The sequence below is a fragment of the Recurvomyces mirabilis genome, assembly GCF_035927965.1.
Source record: "Recurvomyces mirabilis strain CCFEE 5264 chromosome Unknown scaffold_3, whole genome shotgun sequence".
Taxonomy (NCBI): domain Eukaryota; kingdom Fungi; phylum Ascomycota; class Dothideomycetes; order Mycosphaerellales; family Teratosphaeriaceae; genus Recurvomyces; species Recurvomyces mirabilis.
In genome coordinates, this window is record NW_027041937.1 from 732,132 (window position 1) to 752,130 (window position 19,999).

The following is a 19,999-nucleotide window of genomic DNA, read 5'->3' on the forward strand; positions in this document are numbered from 1 at the left end:
GAGAGCGCAGCCCCGTGCATGTGGCCTACAACAATCATGTCCTTTGTCGGTACTTAGTATAGACTTTTGCTGAGATTGTACCAGTGTTTTCTTCTCCCCATACAAGTTTGTAGTGAACTCCCGCGTAAAGTTCGTCGTGTGAATTTCTAGATGGATTGCTGAAACTCTAGATGGGTTGCTGAAACTCTAGATGGGTTGCTGAAACAAATAGAGTGATGCGCTGTGAGCAAATCCTTTCGGGAGTGTATGAGAAGAACGAGGTGAAGTTGACCACCGACAGAATTTCGGGCCACGTGACGCAGCTAAGACAAAGACCCCATATCCGTCCATCTCCGGCCTTGGCATTCGACTCGCCGACGTCAACTCCATCGAACACGGAACAGGAAGCTCTATCTGCGCCTTGCGTTGTGCTTCGGATCGAGTAAGCGATTGTACATGTACTGTGACAAGGTCATTAAGCACCTGCAACTATTAGGACTGCTGGCTGAATCTACACTACGAAGTCCTATCGCCGGTGCCCGGACTTAGTCTTGTATGGCGCCGAGCATCGAGACAACAGTTATAATTCAATGAGGGAGCCATCAAACCCGTGGTTATATTGCTCGCAAACAATCAACTAGTCATCCCATCTGACAACATTTCGATATCAACGCCTATCACCAAAATGGCCGCCAAGCAAATCCTTCTAATCACTGGCGGCAATACAGGCCTGGGGTATGAGGCAGTCAAAGCTCTGATGCAATCTTCCACGCCCTACGAGATCTTGATGGGTAGCCGAAGCGTCGACAAGGGCGAACAAGCTGTCGCGAAACTCAAGCAAGAAGTCCCACAATCACCTAGCACGACCACTGTTGTGCAGGCCGACATATCCTCCGACTCGTCTATCGAGAAGCTGGTCGACACCATCAAATCCAAATTCGCCAAGCTAGATATCCTCATCAACAACGCGGGTGCCAGTTTCGATGGCGAGATTCAGTCCGGCCGTATGAGCATTCGCGAAGCTTGGAACAGTAGCTGGGATACCAACGTCGCCGGGACACAAGTCTTGACCACGTCCGTCATGCCATTGCTCTTCGCTTCTTCGAATCCGCGACTCATGTTCATGACGTCTGGCACGTCTTCGCTAATTGAAACTGAAGAGCTCGAGAAGATGCCCATTGCTCGCCTCAACGCGGCACCTGGGGCTGGGTGGCCAAAGGCTGATCTTGTCAACCCGGTGACCTGCTATCGGAGCACGAAGACGGGGCTGAACATGCTTTTTCGCGAGTGGGTAAAGATCTTACGGAACGATCATGTGAAAGTTTGGGCAATTTCGCCTGGATTCCTCGCTACGAACTTAGCTGGTGTTGGCGCCGAACAGCTAAGAAAGGTACGCCAGTCTTTTACTTTACCGGAACCCATTCTGTCCACATGACGCTAACGTTTCTCTGCAGATGGGTGCCCAGGATCCTTCTATCGGTGGCAACTTCATCAAGGATGTGGTTGAAGGAAAGCATGATCGTGATGTTGGCAAGATCATACGGTCTACCATGGTCCAACCCTATTAATCTGCTGATGTGCAGTCGTCGTGGCTCCAGGTCGCTGCTTGTCATCTAGCTCACATATATGACCTTCCCTGATGCCACGAAACCCTAGTGAAGCCATCGACCAAGCGCGACTTAGACCAAAATCAAATTTAGCAGCCGTGCGTCATTCCTGTCTGCTTCTGTTCATCTCCAGCTCCGTGTGCAGTTCCACTGATCAGAAGTACGGGTTCAAGCTTGTCAAATAACCACTTGCCCACATCATATAGGTCATCACGTCGAACCTGCCAAGGTCAAGAATGCTGTGCGTCAGGGCTTGCGGCACCTCGGTTTTGCCAAGTGTAGTCCGCACCATCGTATGGAGTTGGTGCAGGTCGCACAGGTTCGGAAGATGGCTGGTGTAGAGTTTACTGGAAGTAGCGGCCTGGATCTCCTCTGTCTCTTGATCACTCGTCCCTTGGCGACGCTGAGGCAGAAGCCGATTCAAAGTCGACAGTGTCGTCAGCAGACGCACAGAACGTACGTTACCCAGTACTGGCTTGGTGTTAGTGCCGTTGAGCCTGTTCTGGAATTCCGCTATCCTCTGTTCATTGTGATATAGGACCAGCCTGAAGCCTGATATCGATCAGCAGCTGTTGTAGAGCGAAAGCTTGAGCAGAGGAGCTGTGGCCATCCTCCTTGCGCATAGCAGATTCGATGGCCTGGCACTGCTGTGATGCCAGTCGCGCAGTCCCGCCCGGCTTGAAGCTCGATATGCATGCCACCCGCGGGGTCTCAATACCATGCATGCCGCCAAGGGGGCCGAGAAGCATAGCAACATCGTTATACGTGGGCTTCCACGCGCCCGCTGACTCGCCGTCCAACCGCGCACTGACACTTGAGATGTGGGCCTTCTGCGCTACCAGCCAGCGGACCAGGATCGCGGCGTTCTGGCGTACGTGAAATAGAGCGAGAGCCGACCTTCGGGCAGGAATATGCACGGTGATCTCGATCCCGCGGCATGGTGGCAATGCCATTGAAACGCCTAGGACCTTGTCTTGCCATGGCATGCTCACTGTCAGGGCGTCAATGTCGAGATCAATACGACATATCTGGCTTTTCGACATTGCAGGCATGGCTTCTACTCGGATGATCTTATTTGTGTAAAGCAATCCAATAGGCCGGGCATGTTGGTCAACCCCTTCGTTGATCCACTCTCTCTCACGGTCGATTCGGAACTGTTGGTGGTAGGTTGAAGGAAGCACTAGGCTGTAGATATGAACACGGAGCTCAGCGGGCAGCCTGCGAAGACAATTCAGAGCTGATGGCGCGAGTCGGTGGGCTGGCGTGGCGTGGCTCATGGTGTATCGATTGGCTCTCCGAGATGTAGAAGGAGATCTGCTGCTTTTCGCCCTGTTATTCTTCCATTGTGTTTCGCAAGCTGCAAATGCTGTTATGCCGTATTTGAGCAGTGTCTGGCTAATGTAGTAAGGAACTCGAACAACAGAAATGCGCGCAGTCTTGAAGCTTGACTACTGAGTGATGTGTGCTCACTATATGTGTCTGAGGCCTGTAAGTGTGAGCTCTGGAGTGATCGCGAGACTCAAGTGAAGTTGTGGAGGTATATTCACATGCGTCAGGCATTCACCTGGAGTGTATGCACAACTAAGGTAGATAGTGTCTCTTACTGAAATTGCTATCGCCAAGATGAAGGAAGGAACGCAGCTGAAGAAGGAAAGTGCGATTAGCGATGCACCGTGTCTGACGGGACATGGCACTATGGCGCTGGCGGCAACTTTCTTTGGTATCAAAACACGTCACGGAACAGTGTCTCATCGGCGCCTAGGTCAGTCATGATGGTCTCCCAATTGAGCCAGCTATCGTCAGGAAGTGGCAGCTCCACGCCGTTGCTCGGCGCCCCTGACGAGTCAGCAACATAGCCCGTATTCTGTATGGCATCGAGTTGTGTAAAGCTGTTGATGTCACCGAAGTCATGCTGATACCCTATACCCGCGATGCTGCCATCGAAGGCCTGAACACTTGGAAAATGCTCAGTCACTTGTATATTGCCAGCTTTGCGATATGCAACTGCTTTCGCGTGAACTTTCTTGATGGGACGCCAAAGCATTCCGTCCTTGGTGTCTGCAACGTCGGCTTCGCAAGCTGTCATCGCCTTCTCAACGACAGGCCAAGCCTGATTGGCCAGATCCGTATCTCTGATCGTACAGAGGCCAGCAAGGACGACTACGACGGCGTGCCAAGGAATCCAGGGCATCCTCCGCCAGCCTTTCTCGACGAAAGGTAGCAGTTGTAGAGCAGATTGGAGCAGATCGACGCCAATCCGCAAGACCCATGGATCGCTCACAGAAGGTGGTGACTCTTCGCCGTCCAAGTGGAGTGGTCGCACGGCACGAAGCACCATGCTGTTGCACACAATAGTCGCGGGTTCCATGATGTATTGATGTCGTGGCAAGCTGCGTTCACAAATAGGGCGTACTTCCCGGTCAAGCTTGGCGCGATACTGTTCGGCGAGATCGAGGCGCTGCTTCCACGTTTGACCGGGCTGCTCCATCGCAGTGGATACCACGACTCCCCGAAGGAGATGAAAGCTATCGTCATATCCGAGATCTGGTTCGTACACGGTTCAATGTAAGTCGAGTTCTCGTCGAAGTCCTGGTCGTTACAATCTATTGGCATGGTTGGTGACGGGCACCACCCGCGCATGGTTGACTCCGTTCCTCGATCTCGAGAAGAGTAGTGGTCCATGAACACAACACAGTGCCATAGACGCAGTCGTACCTGACTCATGTAGGGGCTCTCGTTCGGTGTCGCCCGATGCAAGTACATTGAGCGAGCGGTATGAGCTACAAAGCCGACGATTGACCATGAGCGGCGACTGGGATCTGTGATTCTAATGGTTATGGCATAGAGCAAGAGGGCCTGAAGTGTGGCCATGTCCGTGCTAACGAGAGGGTCGGCACGATGTAACGCCAGATCAACCACGCTTCTGAACTCTTGTACAGCCTGTTCCTTCGGCATGCCGTACCAAGCCCAGCATTCGTCATCGGTGAGAGCGTTCAGTCCTGCGAAACAGACTGATGCTTTGAGAAATTGGTTGCTAGGCGCATCAGCTGGCTTGTGGAGGTAAGGCGCGGCAGAGATCACCAAAGCTCGGAGGGACGGAACGTGGAAGAGCTTATGTGGAGGCTCGACGTTTTGTGAATAAGCATTCAGCAGTCGAGCGACATCCCATCTATCGATATCTTCATTTGCACCTGATCTGACCTGGGACTTGGCAGGTTGGAAAGAACAGCGGCTCCTGGTGCAGAAAGTCATACGAGCTAACAGATGGGGCACTGATGGTATATTGCAGTACATTGGTCTGCTGTGCGTCGCCCTGAAATGTCGTTGTCGTTCAACAGATCGTCATTATCAAGTACGTCGGCAAGTGCGTTGACCTCATCAGTCAGCGAGGACCAAAACGAGCCGCCGATATACTTTTTCGCCAGGTCAGGCATTAGCCGGTCTGAAGGATTCACACTCGAAGAGGGCGTTGAAGCCTCGTTCTTGACCGACGCATTCGCTGACCTTGGCGGAGTCGAATCTGACTCGTGCGGCTGCAAGGTGTCTCCAGGCGATGAATCACCCGCATCATGAGCACCCTGCTCGCCGGACATGGTTTGAACCAGCTGTTCGAGCTTCGCCACTCGTTGTCGAAGCTCGACTGCGTTCTTGACTCGGGCTGTGGTCTTCGCCCGAGGTTTCCGTGTCGAGGCTACACATTGTAATCGCAAGCGGGCACATTCACCACATGGCGACTGTCTATCACACTTCACCTTGCGTCGCTGACAATGGGTGCCTGCAAGTCAATGGACAGAAGTATTAGCAGAGGTATCGGAGTAGCTTTGGCCTTGCAGCTATCGTTCTCTTACAGGAAAGACCAAGAGGCTCCTGGTGATCTTGAAACTGGTCCATTGCGATTTCGCAGCGATCCAAAATGAAGTGTGAAGCAGAAAAAACTCTGGTAGGATATGGAATATGGTCGACCACGGACGGTCCTGATGCTTGTTCGTTCACACCGAATAGCACTCCTCTCGACAAGGATTCACGATGCTCGGCTTTGAATGGAGAAGGAGAGAAACGTTCGCCAGCATGTAGCATGCAGCATGCACTGTTGTGAAACTTGGGGAAGTATTGAGCACGACCTACTTCACGACTTCTGACCCCCAATCGCATGTGTCAAATATCTGAGCATTCGTCCTTCATCGTGGCCACATCGCACTTTCTTCGACACCCTCTATCAGCACCACCATGGATATTGTCCAGCGAGGCTTCAACGTTGCGCGAGACCCTAGACATACAGCATGGATCTGCTTCACTTTACTACTGGCCGATAGCATCCTCTGCGGTCTTATAGTCCGGACGATACCGTGTAGACCACCCTAAGCTGCAAGCACCTGGTAGTGTGTTGGCTGATGAACATGCAGATACCGAGATTGACTGGAAGGCCTACATGCAGCAAGTGTCACAATATCTTGCTGGAGAAAGCAATTACGTCAAATTATACGGTGACACTGGACCACTAGTCTACCCAGCATCACATGTCTACATCTATCGTGCTCTACACTACCTCACGAACCAAGGCCAGGACATTCAATCAGCCCAGTACATCTTCATCGGTATTTACTTGGCAACACTGGCTCTGGTCATGCAATGCTATCGCCAAGCCGGCACACCTCCGTGGGTGTTCCCACTTCTCATATCAAGCAAACGGCTGCACTCGATTTTCATGCTACGGCTCTTCAACGATGGCTTTGCGGTGTTCTTCCTCTTTCTTGCCATATTCTGCTACCAGCAGCGGTCACGATATTGGTCAGCAGGCTCGTTAGTATTCAGCTTTGGTCTTGGTGTGAAGATGAGCCTACTACTTGCCCTTCCTGCAGTTGGGATCATACTGTGGCAAGGCATAGGTAGAGATCGAGCACTCAAGCAGGCCGTGCTGATGGCACAACTACAGGTAGGTGATTGCGTCTTGATAGTCAGCGTGTAATGAAGTTGACCAGAGAGGTAGGTCTTGCTCGGGTATCCATTCCTTGCTGCAAATCCTCAAGGCTATCTATCTCGCGCATTTGAGTTCTCGCGCCAATTTCTCTTCAAGTGGACCGTCAACTGGCGCTTCGTAGGCGAGGAAACATTCTTGTCTCGGCCATTTTCGATTGCTCTGCTTGCTGCTCATGCTACGCTACTATCTATCTTCTTAATCACACGATGGCTGAGACCCACTGGCGTATCCACACTTGACGCTGTCAAACAGCTTCTCGACCCACCATCCGCCGTAACCCAGGCGGAGATCGCACGCCGTGTAACGCCCGACTTTGTTCTTACGACGATCCTCAGCGCTATCATCATCGGCTGCCTTTGTGCTCGAAGCCTGCACTACCAGTTTTATGCATACATTGCATGGTCAACACCATTTCTGCTGTGGCGGAAAGGTGTGCACCCGATCCTTGTCTACACGATCTGGGGAGCACAAGAGTGGGCGTGGAACGTGTACCCAAGCACAAATATGAGCTCGGCTATCGTGGTCGCCTCACTGGCGGTTGCTGTCCTCGGCTCATGGCTTGGAACACGGTGTGATCTGACCCAAACAGCTGCTCAGGTTGGGGCTGAGCATAAAGATAAATGAGATGCTCAACCCTCGTCTTCATCGTCCGATGGCGGCATCTGCGGCCCTTCGTCCTCGGACTCATCACCATAGGCAGATCGCCTCGGGACGAAGTTCGTGGGCCAGTATAGCATCTTTCGCCAAGCCTTCTCATCGCCCACAACATTTACAATCTCGCCACCGAGCTTGTTTTCTCGATTCGCCAGAGCTGCCGTATCAACCACGACGTAGCAGCCTCGCTTCAGCCAAATCGTGGATCGGAACTTCTGGTTTAGCTCAGCGAGAAATGTCTGTTTGTCCGAGACCTCGACATGGTAAAGATTCTTGCCAGCAGCATGTTTCAGTTGAGCTATTTGATGCTGCTCGGGAAGTGTAGCTGGCGGTGTCAAAGTTTCCTCTGCGACAGCATTAATGCTTCGTTTAGGCTTGGGCATCTTGTGTGCTGCAAGTCGAGTGATCAAGTGACACCTTCTCAAGCTGGTTGATTTAAGCTTGGCCTCGCCGCAAAAGAGCTCAAGTAGACCAATGCGATCTGATAGGTCTGAGAGCGGTGTGCAGAGCGTACCTTCTTTGACAGATGATCCAGTCGGCTTTTTCAGACCAGGAAGCAGGTAGTTGGTGGTAAATGCACTTGGCTGGATTATGTTCGACTCCATTCACAGCAGTCATAAATCCCAATCACATAAAGTATTTTGCAACAGAGTTGTGACTAGTGTAAATCAGAGACCCACACCTACACATTCGCAATCCAACGCTAGCGCTGCACGCGCTTAATGACCCTGTCATGATGAAGTCGAAGGTATGCCCAAACACAAGATCCAAAGCACACCAGATCTCCGTTGCAGACGATCTAGCCCACCATCTCGGCCTGACTTGATTCATATCAGATGATCTCTTCTTTGGCTACGGCAGAAGGATGGTTGAGAGGTGAATAACTGCGACACGGTGCTGCAACGGGCCGAGCTAATTGGCCGCTTGATGGCTTGACGCGAGCAAGGGTGAGTGCTACGGTAAGTGGCCGACATCTCTTCACGTGGTAGCTCTCTTGTACCTCATCATACAGCAGCAAGATAAGCGGTGTCGGACCAGAGCGGTAGTAGAAGGGAGGGGTGGCTAAGAGGTTGGAGTTATGCAGGTCGTGGTATAACCTGAGGTTCATCATTGCATCTGTGTGTTCGGAGGTGATTGTGTCTGCTGTATATGTTTGGCGGGCGTCGATCGACCTCACAAGCGCGACGAGCTACGTGTAGCCAGGGCCTGGTTGACCCGATCGGGCAAGGTGCAGGCCGATGTTCTCGTTCATGAGACGTACACAGAGTGGGAAGGAAGAAGACGGTACAAGAGAACGAGAAGACTCGCCTTTAATAAAGACACCGGAAGTGGTGAAGAACAGATTACCTGGGCAGAGCGTGGATGACGATGATGACTTGGACGAGGACGACCTGTCACCGCGATATGGAGCGAATGGAGCAACATCGTACTTCGTGCAGCAGCATGAGAACTTCGAGGATGACGAGGTGGATGGTGAAGATGGAGGGAACGAGGACGAAGATGCGGTAGACACGCCACTATTACCTATCTTTTCGGCGGCACATCTGGACAAGCTGCCACTGTACAACATCACACATGCTATCAGGCTACTCATCGTACAAAGAGCGGAGACCACATTATCTTGGGACCAGCTACGCAGTCCGCAGATCAGTCAGTTCCTGATCAAGCCCATACAGAACCAGGTCAGGTCCAATCACTTCAACCGTGCTACGCTATGTGCTCTCATTGCGAATTGTCTGCAGTTCCAGAAGGAGGTTCAGCTAAATCCAGGCAATGCTGGCATATCGAAAACCAGGGCGTTGATCAGCGAGCTTCTGGCCATGAGGTTGGTGAAAGAGTTCACCACACGCGAGCTGATAGATGCACTCTCCTACGACTTCGACCCTTTACAGGGCATGACTGCCCCCAACACAGGCAGGAGTACACCAGGCCCGGGCATACACCACGACCTCCAGGCACGTCATGTTCAAGCAAGAGCGGCTCGCGTGAGCACCATTGAGGTCGCCATTCGAGCTCAAGCTAAACGCTTCCTTGCACATCCTCTCGTCGTTCAGCACCTCGAGGCGATCTGGGCAGGCACGGTAGTCTTCCATTTCGAAGCAGATACGCTGCACCGAAGACCCGAGCGACGCGAACGCGATAGACGAGAGCGAGCTGCAGCAGGCTATGGTACCATGAACCAGCACGGACCAAGCTCGTTGCCGGCTGACAATGTTCTCTCGCGGAAGGCCACGAACACTACTGCTGGCTATCGTCTTCTTGAAGCTGGCCCGGGTCGAAGATCAGTCACCCTGTACGACCCAAGAGACGCGTCGTTGTTCAAATTGAGTCGTCTTCGAGTACCACGCTATCGACAAGTCTTCAGCACTATGAGTTTTGCGATAATGCTCGGTCTGTTCATCGCCGTACTTGTCGACCGCAGTCTCTACATCACACCGCTCGAGATTGTCTTCTGGATCTGGTCAGCTGGCTATATGTTGGACGAAGTCGTTGGCTTCACCGAGCAAGGCTTTGGTCTATATATCATGAGCTTCTGGAACGCTTTCGACCTTGGCATCCTGGGTCTATTCGTGTGCTACTACTGCTTGCGAGTGTACGGCATCATTCTAGCCGATCAAGGCAAGCACCGTATCGCCAACATGGCCTACGATGTTTTAGCATCAACTGCGGTCCTACTGTTTCCACGATTGTTCAGTGTGCTTGATCACTACCGGTACTTCTCGCAGCTGCTGATCGCCTTCCGTATGATGGCGCAGGATCTTGTGGCCATACTCATCCTGATCCTGATCTCCTGCTCTGGCTTCTTCGTGGCTTTCACTCTCTCCTTCTCGGACGATACTACGGATGGTCAAGCTGTGGCATATGCACTGTTTCAAATACTCATGGGCTTCACACCAGCCGCATGGGAGAAGTGGCATGGTTATAATGTGCTGGGCAAGGCTATCATGACCATGTTCTTGGTCATTTGCCACTTTTTGATTGTGACCATCCTCATTACCGTCCTCACGAACAGCTTTATGGCAATCGTGCAAAATGCGAACGAGGAGCATCAGTTCTTGTTCGCAGTCAACACGATCTCTATGGTCAAGTCTGATGCATTATTCAGCTACATCGCTCCCACGAATGTGCTGAGCTGGCTTATGAGCCCGCTGCGGTACATCGTACCATTTCGGCAGTATGTCAAGCTCAACAGAACAGTCATCAAAGTCACGCACTTTCCGGTTTTGGTCGTCGTCTTCGCATACGAGCGTGTCATCCTCTCTGGCCTTGCGTACAATCCTACCGATCTCATCGAGAAGCCCGCACGGTCGCAGACCAAGCCACTTGCATTCAGCTTCAACAAAGCGCCCGAGGTCCTTAGTCCAGGCCGAAGACTCCGTGAGCCGTCTGTCATCAGCTTTCACAAGGATCGCGCATTGGACGAGGTCTTCCGACGACCGTTCCGCGGCAGTACAGTACGTACAACGACTCGCGAGATGGACCCAGAACGCCGAAATTCTACCAATGTCGTCGATAGCTGGATGCAAGTCGCTGAGAATGAAGGAGGTGCTAGTCCACCAATAGAGCAACCTAGAAGTGTCCTCGACCGGTTAGAAACTCGCCGACCTGGTGCGCGGCGAGCCAACACCACTGAACAGTATCGGCAGAAGCATCTTCGCAACTTCTCACCGGCCGCGAAGAGCGCAGTCAGCGACCCAGATCTGATGTCGCTAGCAGCATCGAGAAGGCCGCAGCGGATCGACGAGGAAGAAGAACCCGTGGATATCAGTACAGATACACTGCCGCTGGAAACAGGAGATGAAGGAGATGATGAGCACAACGTCGAATCTGATCGACGTACCACGCCAGCTATCGGGAAGAGTGCTATCTCGATTGCAGAGAAGGAGAATAGGAAGCCAGGCCCGGATGACAGTGATGGGGAGTACTTCCAGACACCCACAGCAGGCAGATCAACATACTTGCACATTTCATCCGCAGCTCGAGCTCGCATGCAGGACTCACTGGATATACCCCCATCAAGCAACGCGCCACCTCGCAATCCGCTCCTTCGACAGGCCCACCCCCGCAACGCCTCCACAGGCACGACGTTGTTCGCACCTACAGGAGAAGACCCTTCCGCCACTTCACCACTCCGCACATCACGACCTGGCACTGCTCGCCAGACGGATAGCGGCGGTACCACGACGCCTGTGCCAACCAAGGCTCTGGCCTCAGGTGCTCGCACGCCCAAACCCAAACCTACACGTGCCCGTCCCATCATGCCACCTCGGCAACAGACTGCACCGAATGCGATTGGAGGATTGTCGTTCTTCGACATCGGACGCCAGAACAGGAGACAGCCTTCTTTCAATGCCCGAGCTCTGGATCTCGCAAGTGAAATTGGTGATAATAAATGGGGTCCTGCTGGCATCGACGCCGGTGGAATATCCGGTATGCCTGCTTCGTTTTCGGAACAGCTGCTTCGCGAACGTGATCTCGAGCGTATGCGGGAGGAGGAGAGGAAAAGAAGTGAGGCCGAGGAGAAGGGCATGGTGAATCGCATTATGCTGGCTCGTATGCATACACTCGAGGAAGGCTTCAAAGAGATGCTGAGGGAGATTAAGGATATGTCCTCTCATCAAGCAGGCACGGGAAGTTCGAGAAGGGATAGCGAGGCTGATATGAGAAAGCCTATTCGACCTAAAATCGAGACTGCGAGGACGAGTGGCAGTATAGAAGGACTTGTGCCGCTGACACCTTTGGGTAGGAATGTAGCGGAGGGCAAGAGTAGGAAGAGCCCGAGGAAGTTGCAGAGGAGAGGGACTAAAGGCAAAGAGATCGAGAGACCTAGAAGCTCGATGCGGATTCGAGAGCACGACCCGGATAGTCCGCAGAGTATCAGGTCGGTGATCGAGCCGCCGAGGGATGGTGAGCAGGCAGTCGAGGCTGCATCGAGGCCGGGCACTGCGATGTGGTCGCCGGATCGCAAGGAAGAGGAGTAATTGGTTCTGTTGGCGAGCATGGACATTGGCGTTCAAGTGGTTTTGCGAGCACAGTACATCTGAAGCGTTTTGCGGTGCAATCTATCCCAAGCGTTTAGGGCATGTTTAGCTGCTTTTGCATTGCAGGGTGCGACGGGGATGTTTTGAGCATAGTACATTATTCTCAGCATACGTAGAGACGATGCAATACCGTCTGAGCCGCCTCCTCAAGTTCTCCCTGTTCCCTCTGGATCATGTTTAAAGTACCACTTTCAGACGATTCTGGTGGCGTGCACATTGTCTCCTCCTCAACAGACATTCAGACACCACCACCTGTCAAAGGTCAGTCTCGAACAGACCAGTTGCATCGATATGGCTACCACATACCAGACCTATCAGACGTTACATGGAACGTTTGCGCGTTTCTCTTCTCCTGCTCGGCTTGTCTGTAGCGTACCGTCAGATATGACCCAACTAGAGCGGCTGTGCTGAAGAAGACAGTATTGCGGCGACTAGAATAGACATTAGTATCGGTTCCTATTGGAGTGCGGTGTCGCTTGGGTCTGATGTGATACTTGATATACTGTTCCCACCCCATCTTGTCGGTTTGTCGGTGCTCGGTGACGTGCTGAAATTGCAGTGGTCGTGATGTTCTAGTCGTAAATGTGTGGCCTGGCTGATGATCCGAATGCTGATGCTCGCAGAGACGCTGTAACTACCTATGTACTCTACATTGGAAACGAATCAAAGATCAGAGGCGAATGAGCAGCCACTACCGGTGCCACGCTCACGCTCACGCCTGTAGCCGCTTTGGACGCACCTGACTCTCTGTCCTTCTCACCGAGGAGCTGCAAGCCGAAAGCATGAAGTGTGCCTTCCCCGCCATCATGCACTCCACAAAACTCACACGGCAGCGGCCGCCCTGATGATGATTGTGGCGCAGGATCGCCAAGCACAAGCATGATCGTTGCTCACCAAGGCTGCAACTACTGCGCAACCTGAACTGGAATGACAAGAAAGGCCTAATTACTGACCACGACGGCGCACTAGACCACTACATACCAACCACACTCATCACACCATGGCCTCATCCTCGACACCAGCGACGCCCCTCCTCTACTCCTGCATAGCCTACGAAAACACTGTCCTGGCCGAACACACCACTTCCGCCATCTCTGGCACGTCTGGCTTGGCCTCTGTGATTCTACCCAAGATCTCTCACGACAGCCCGCAGAAGCTCACCTACACCCACAACGAGAACTTCATCCATTACATAGCCGATGCCGCACCCTCATCCAACAAGCCGGACAGTCTAAATGGCGCCGGCCTCACATATATGGTGGTTGCGCGAGCGGAATTAGGCAAGCGCATACCATTCGGATTCCTCGTCGAGATCAAGAAGCGTTTTTTGAGGGAATATGACCCGGAGCGCACGCAATTCGGGAGCCTACCAGCATACGGCGCGGCAGCCTTCAACGGAAACCTGAAGCACTTGATGGTGGAATATGGGACCACAAAGGCAGGAAAGGACGATGCATTCGCGAATGTGCAGAATGAGATTGAGAATGTGCGAGGCATAATGACGGAGAACATCGAGAGGGTGCTGGAGAGAGGAGAGAGGATCGATCTGCTGGTGGATAAGACGGATAAGCTTGGTGGCAGTGCAAGAGACTTCCGCGTGCGAAGCAAAGGGCTTCGAAGGAAGATGTGGTGGAAGAATGTGAGATTGATGGTTCTTATGGTTGTGGTGATCGTGTTTTTGATATACCTTCTCGTGGGCTTCGGGTGTGGGCTTCCTGGTGAGTACAGTAACACTTACAGTGGTCACCTAAATCAGACCTATATACTGACATTTCTACAGCATGGGGCCGATGTATTCACCACTAAGCTCAACGTTGCGGACTCGTGCATTTGGTGTTCAAGCGTGTCACACAAGACTGGATTATGTACAGCATGCAACCAATTATTTCACTTCCATACTTCACATCAGGCCGACTCGCCCCATCCCAGTGCTTCCTCCAACTTCTGCTGCGCCGTCATGCCATTCGTCTCGCCCACCAGCCCTCGCTCCTTACATTCCTTCAACATATCTCTCATCTCCTCATCACCATTATCTGCCCGCTTACTGAACTCCTCCCAATTGTCCTCCAACCATTGCGCATCACCTCCCGCTTCCGGGAAAGCCACACCAAGCTCAGTGCCAAAGAGCAGATCGCCCAGTAATATGCAGCTCCGAAGACTGGTATCCTGGTCCGCGTCACCCCGTCTGACCTTGGGCAAGCCGCTCCCGATGATTCTGTCCCATTCTTGGGTCACTCGGCCGCAGAGTTGCTGCCAGTCTGACCTTTTGCGACCAGGTCCGTTGCGGACATGGCCTCTGATATGATTTCCGGGCTTCTTCTTCCCGGCTACGAAGAGGTCCTGGCTCGAAGCATCCGTGTATGACACATTGACGAAGAGCCTGGGTGTGGTGAAGAGTGTCGAGTGGATCTCAGTGATTGCCCCTGCTAGCTCTTCCTTCTGTGAGGCTGTGAGCTGGCATATGTGGTGGATCTCATAGAAGGGCATGGTTGCAACTGTCGACGGTGGTAGGGAAGAGGAGGAGTCTGGAAGAGTGAGGATGATGTAGACTTCGACAATACAATTCGAGATGATGTTGCCTCGGCTGATTACGAGATCACAGGCCGTAGTCGATCAGGTCAAGTACTCATCTCCTGTCACTGAGTTTGGCCAACGCGGAATGCGATGAATTGCAGTAATATGAAGATCACATGACATAGGCGGGATAGCAGAGCGAAGTGAATGCTGAATATATGCCCCGCATATCCTTCCACCCTTTGCTCTACCTTGTCGACCTGGACTTAGACGTCGAAGCAAATGCAGCCAGCAATAGGAGTTCCTCGGTCCCGGTCTTGACAACTCGGCTCAGATAATTAGCAGCGAGGCTTTGGAGTATGGCATCATGGTCAAGGTATTATCACATCATCACTCCGTTGAAACGAGAAGGAATGAGTGTGCTGAAACGAAATCAAAATGCCACAAAACAAGTCAATCACTGTTATTGATGCTGCCATAGTTCCTGACTCAAATCAAACTCTTCCCCAAAATCAGTACTCAAGATATCATCCCACTCAGATGGCGGCGTGGCTACCTGAGGATCGAGAAGTATTGGCATCTCCTGGTCGACGTCCGTCGATAGCACATCAAGTTTCTCCGCCGTCCCATTCTCTGGTTGCTGTACCAGGCTATCGTGCATCATCTCTGGCACAGCAGTGTCCGATCGTAGTGGCATCGCACTCCCCAATGGTCTTCTCCGATTCAACCCAGCCTTGCAATAGGAACAAGGTAGCTGAATCACCACACCATTATCGCCCCAAACAGCCGTCCAGCAGTAGCCAAGCTTATTCGCACTCAAGCATCTCTCGATTGGTAGGAACTCTCCGTGTCCGCAGGAACACCAGATCAGCTGTTGTGTGCACATCAAACAAGTTTTGTGCAACCGTAGGCCAGCACGAAAGGTGGGTGATGGCAGACAGTGGTACGGGAGCAAGCGGCCTACATATATTTGTGCGATGACAAATTGACGGCAAGCAGACGGCGTTGGGACGAAACTATGAGGTACATGCAATGCAAATGACAAGAACGAGCTTGCACTAATGGACGAGCAAAAGTCATCCAATGTGAGTCAGGCAGCGCAGCATACATGCTCCAGATAGCAAGCATAGCTGATTCCATATCTTCTGATCTATTACATAGCGCCGTTACATATCTCTTCCAAATCCTGATTTCGTAAATATGTTGTCTGCTTGTCAGACTAAGCATCAAGCATACACCGTTTGCGTCTCAACGACAGTCACGAAGGTCGTCATCGGATCAATTGGAACCAAAGCATCGTTGAAAAATGACTGTGCTGATGAGGACGTGGGAGGCGAAGGAGACGGTGTCGTGGCTGGCGTCGAGCTGGTTGCGGCTTGATCACGGGCGTTTGCTGCCCGTATGACATCTGCAGCCTGCGATCGTACATTAGGCCAATTGAGTCACAAATTTGGTGCTCGCCGACATACCTTCTCCGCGATTCCATAAACGACAGCCTGCAGATGTGCGGCTGGTAGCATGGGTATGATGCTGGCGTCCACGACTCGAAGATTTGAAGTACCGTACACAAGCAGATCTGGCGAGACCACACCACCAAGCGCAAATGGCAGCATAGAACAAGTGCCTGCAGGATGGTACTCGGTTTCCAAGGTCGTCGCGATCCACTGCAGAAGCTCATCATCCGTGGCGTCCGCCGCTGGATACATTTGCAATGGTTGCAACTGAGACATACTCTCCGTGACGATCAGACGCTGATTGAAGCGTAGAGCAGCTAGCAGCACCTGCTTATCGACTGGATTGCTACCATAGCGCGGGTCGATGACTGGTGGCTCAAAGGGTTGCGGTGAGTTAAGCGTTACAGTCCCACGACTCAAAGGTCGCATACTCGCCACTGTCAGTGCTCCATCATTCCCATTGATGATCTCGTAGCTTGCTCTGGTTGGATCGGATAAAGCTTGGGTGAGTAGACGAAGCTGTTGCGTGAAGCCGAGAACAACACTGCCGTCTGTGCCGGAAGGTAAGTATTGTGCTGCGGCCTGGGCTGTGGCAGCGTCCACAATGGCTGTCGAGCCGTTGACAATGAAAGGTAGAGCTGGGAACGCCACACCGTCGTATGCTGCGGAAGTCAATGGACCAGTTCTATTGGCATTATATTCCTCCCAAGCATTCTCTGCAAATGTGCTGTTGCGTATCAGACTCAGCGGCGTTGCGATAGCTGAGTTATTGTACGGGTACCAGGCCCATACTTGTCCATGATCGTGGAGGTTACTACCAACGCCTGGCAGATCTATGTTCACCGGAATCGCAAGCTGCCGTAGAGTTGCTGCACGTCCAACACCAGAAAGGAGTAGAAGCTGTGGACTATGTAGTGATCCAGCAGCGAGGATGACTTCGCGAGTGGCTGATACAACCTAGTGCAGCAGATCAGTTATGGTAGGCGACTACGGAGCGCAGATTTGAATCACATACCTCGCGCGGACTCTGAGCATCCGCCGCGAAAACCACACCATTTGCCCGCACTACCTGTGTCCCGGTAGCGGTATTCTGGCGCCTCAAAACTCTTGGAAGGCTGTGCCAGAGGTTTTGGAGAAGGGAAAGACCTCTTCTCCTCGTCGAAGGTGAACCAGATGGAGACACATCTGTCTGGCCGAATATGCCACCTGGTACGCCTGGTGATGAGCCTTGACCGCCGATAGGTACATCGTTGGACGTGCTTATGAGCGCATTGAGGTCCGCACTTGTCCCTGCGAAGAGAATTTGTGTCACGTATTGTGAGGTCGCCACCCACAAGTTCGGCCTGGAAGCAACGGAGTCGTAGTATGCTCTTCTCGCAGTCGATCGAGTTCCCGTGACTGGGTCCAGACTGATTGGAAGGAAACTGGCTCCGGCAATCTGGCCAGCGTTCGGATCGAAAGCTGTGGGTATGCCCAGCTCATTCAGACCAGCGAACAGTGCACGGGAGCTAGGCCAATACCACGAAGGAAAGCTAACGTTCACAGGCCCAGATATGCCGTGTACACTCGCATTGGCCTCGATAGAGTACGCGACAGCGAGCTCCTCGGATGATAGACCCCAGTATCGCTCACTGCGCTGGAAGTATGGTAACATATCATTCCAAGTCCAGCCGGGATTGCCTAGAGCTGCAATATTCGCCCAGTCGTCAACCTCGCCACGATTCCATAACATGCCATTGATCAAGCTTCCGCCACCAAGACCATGACCCTGAGGTATGCTACGCGGCTTCCCATCCAACGAAATTTGCGCGGTAGACGATAGATTCCAGTCGTAGATTGTACTCATGCCATCTCCGATCATGCCGGGTACGTTGATGATGCCTTCTCCATGATCTGCTGGACCAGCTTCGAGGACGAGGACGTTCACGGTTGGGTCTTCGGACAATCGGTTCGCGACTGTGAGTCCTGCTACGCCGCCACCAACCACTACGACTGTCAGTGATACTTCAGTCTTCGTGATCGCATCGGCGCACCTATGTAATCATATGACTGCAGAAGTGGTGAGTTTAGTGGTAGTGCAAAAGAGATGACCGCGAATAGGATGCAGAGCAGCAGACTGAACATCGCGAAAGGCGTTGACCGTGAAAGTCAGCGTCGATAGCGAGCAGAAGGGCACCAGTGGTGTAACGGAGATACTGCCAGTTCTGACTTTCTGTTCCAGGCTACATGTTTATTTGCTACCAAGAGAAGAGTGTCTGGTCATGTTGGACAGTGCCATCCGCTTGGTAACTTTAGCAAGTGCGAGATGCTTATCTGAAGGTGAAGTGCAAAGGATCGATCACGTCCCATTCTACCACCAGGGATATATGTGGCTGCCAATAGTGGGAGATTGTCGATCGTTTGTTGAATGGAGAGGAGGGTTTCGACAAGCAATATATCTCGTACGAGCTGTGAACCTCTGTCAGGCTAAACACTCCACTTCTCGTCTTGGAAGAAGGCGTGAAGTTACACATGCGGCACGAAGGGCAAGGACGGGTACGTACCTGCTTGTATGGAAGCGCCACCGAGTTTGCGGATGTCGCGTTGAATCAGAGTATAGTTGGCCCACAAAACGCAAATCCTAAACAAGATCGAGTCACTGGATCTTTGCGATATGCCTTTGACTTCCTATGGCACAAGCAAGCCAGATCGAAAGAGCCAAGAAGCCGCCGTTCCAAGCCCGAATGAATATCGCCTGCTTCCCGGTCTTGTTCTATTGCAATTGAAGGTAATGTACTGTGCTGCCAAACCCATAAAGAAATAGGTGATCACGATATATGAGAATATCGACCGCGGATGAGGACACCTCCTAACGCCTCGCTAATAGTACAGAATGAACCCTTAAAACTTCGGGCAATGGTTGGCTGTATCACCTTCATCCATTACCGCGATACACGGCCTTCTCCCAGCTCATGGCGTATCATGTCCCGAATTGCACTCGAATCCAATTCATGCCTCTGCTTCTCTTGTGCCTCCTTCTCATGCGTGTGGCCCACTTTCTGCATGCTCTCATATCTCTCTGCAAACCCTGGTACTCGAGATGTGTTCTGACTACTGCCGACCGTTCTGAAACTGCCTCTATCGCTTGGAGGGCCAAAATCTGCTGTGGTGGTCGTGTATGCTGACTTGCGGCTCGCAGCCGTAGCAGTGGGCGGCCGGAAAGTAAACTCATCCACTTTGTGATCGTCTGGCAATTTGTACATGAGCTTTGGCGGTGCGTGCTTTTGTTTCTCTCGGCGGTACAAGATCAACAAGGCAATAAGAGCGAACAGCAACGGCAGGCCGACACCACATGCGACACCAGCAAGTTCTTCAGAAGTATGTAATCCAGCTGTGGCCACGGTTGCTGAAGAGGTCGCCGTCACTGTCGGTTGTCCTATAGCACTGGTCGCAGAGGGTGAAGCAGCCAGCACGGAGCTCAATATCGTCGCGACCTGGTCAGTTCTGAGCTGTATCCCACTGCCGCCTGACATCTCGAAACTGTTACTCTCGCATGCTGATGCGTTCAGCCCGCAAGCAAAGGTAGTCGTCTCGTCATTAGTCGGGCAGGGCATGATCGCTATAGGTCCGTCTGTTGTCACTATACGATGGCTCAGTTCCAGTCATAGACAAGCCACAAGTTTCACGAAGAAGCCTACCTGTCTTACAGTATCCTGAGCATGCTGGAGACCCCCAAGTTGCGTCTGTACATGACGATCTTGTCACTACGCCGTTGCCGAAACAAAGTCCATT

General features: G+C 52.4%; 10 protein-coding genes across 10 annotated transcripts; 4 read left to right on the plus strand and 6 right to left on the minus strand.

Annotated features, from left to right (window-relative positions):
- Positions 1–664: 664 nt before the first annotated feature.
- On the plus strand, positions 665–1,547 carry LTS14_001597 (uncharacterized protein; the record flags this gene model as incomplete). Its single annotated transcript, XM_064834306.1, has 2 exons — positions 665–1,369; positions 1,434–1,547. The coding sequence occupies 2 exons, from the start codon at positions 665–667 to the stop codon at positions 1,545–1,547; spliced, it is 819 nt and encodes a 272-aa protein (XP_064698170.1).
- Positions 1,548–2,110: 563 nt separating this feature from the next.
- Positions 2,111–2,863, minus strand: LTS14_001598 (uncharacterized protein; the record flags this gene model as incomplete). Its single annotated transcript, XM_064834307.1, has 1 exon — positions 2,111–2,863. The coding sequence occupies one exon, from the start codon at positions 2,861–2,863 to the stop codon at positions 2,111–2,113; it is 753 nt and encodes a 250-aa protein (XP_064698171.1).
- Positions 2,864–3,309: 446 nt separating this feature from the next.
- LTS14_001599 (uncharacterized protein) lies at positions 3,310–5,179 on the minus strand (the record flags this gene model as incomplete). The annotated part of the gene is made up of 3 exons (XM_064834308.1): positions 3,310–4,065; positions 4,302–4,777; positions 4,879–5,179. 3 exons carry the CDS (start codon positions 5,177–5,179, stop codon positions 3,310–3,312), a joined length of 1,533 nt encoding a protein of 510 aa, XP_064698172.1.
- An 836-nt stretch (positions 5,180–6,015) lies between these two features.
- ALG3 (dolichyl-P-Man:Man(5)GlcNAc(2)-PP-dolichol alpha-1,3-mannosyltransferase) lies at positions 6,016–7,188 on the plus strand (the record flags this gene model as incomplete). The annotated part of the gene is made up of 2 exons (XM_064834309.1): positions 6,016–6,519; positions 6,574–7,188. The coding sequence occupies 2 exons, from the start codon at positions 6,016–6,018 to the stop codon at positions 7,186–7,188; spliced, it is 1,119 nt and encodes a 372-aa protein (XP_064698173.1).
- A 5-nt stretch (positions 7,189–7,193) lies between these two features.
- Positions 7,194–7,823, minus strand: LTS14_001601 (uncharacterized protein; the record flags this gene model as incomplete). The annotated part of the gene is made up of 2 exons (XM_064834310.1): positions 7,194–7,708; positions 7,733–7,823. The coding sequence occupies 2 exons, from the start codon at positions 7,821–7,823 to the stop codon at positions 7,194–7,196; spliced, it is 606 nt and encodes a 201-aa protein (XP_064698174.1).
- Positions 7,824–8,456: 633 nt separating this feature from the next.
- On the plus strand, positions 8,457–12,200 carry LTS14_001602 (uncharacterized protein; the record flags this gene model as incomplete). The annotated part of the gene is made up of 2 exons (XM_064834311.1): positions 8,457–8,900; positions 8,961–12,200. The coding sequence occupies 2 exons, from the start codon at positions 8,457–8,459 to the stop codon at positions 12,198–12,200; spliced, it is 3,684 nt and encodes a 1,227-aa protein (XP_064698175.1).
- Positions 12,201–13,260: 1,060 nt separating this feature from the next.
- LTS14_001603 (uncharacterized protein) lies at positions 13,261–14,066 on the plus strand (the record flags this gene model as incomplete). Its single annotated transcript, XM_064834312.1, has 2 exons — positions 13,261–13,978; positions 14,041–14,066. The coding sequence occupies 2 exons, from the start codon at positions 13,261–13,263 to the stop codon at positions 14,064–14,066; spliced, it is 744 nt and encodes a 247-aa protein (XP_064698176.1).
- Positions 14,067–14,165: 99 nt separating this feature from the next.
- Positions 14,166–14,747, minus strand: LTS14_001604 (uncharacterized protein; the record flags this gene model as incomplete). The annotated part of the gene is made up of 1 exon (XM_064834313.1): positions 14,166–14,747. The coding sequence occupies one exon, from the start codon at positions 14,745–14,747 to the stop codon at positions 14,166–14,168; it is 582 nt and encodes a 193-aa protein (XP_064698177.1).
- Positions 14,748–16,000: 1,253 nt separating this feature from the next.
- Positions 16,001–18,352, minus strand: LTS14_001605 (uncharacterized protein; the record flags this gene model as incomplete). Its single annotated transcript, XM_064834314.1, has 4 exons — positions 16,001–16,189; positions 16,244–17,185; positions 17,244–18,220; positions 18,262–18,352. The coding sequence occupies 4 exons, from the start codon at positions 18,350–18,352 to the stop codon at positions 16,001–16,003; spliced, it is 2,199 nt and encodes a 732-aa protein (XP_064698178.1).
- A 797-nt stretch (positions 18,353–19,149) lies between these two features.
- On the minus strand, positions 19,150–19,821 carry LTS14_001606 (uncharacterized protein; the record flags this gene model as incomplete). The annotated part of the gene is made up of 1 exon (XM_064834315.1): positions 19,150–19,821. One exon carries the CDS (start codon positions 19,819–19,821, stop codon positions 19,150–19,152), a length of 672 nt encoding a protein of 223 aa, XP_064698179.1.
- Between the last annotated feature and the right edge of the window lie 178 nt (positions 19,822–19,999).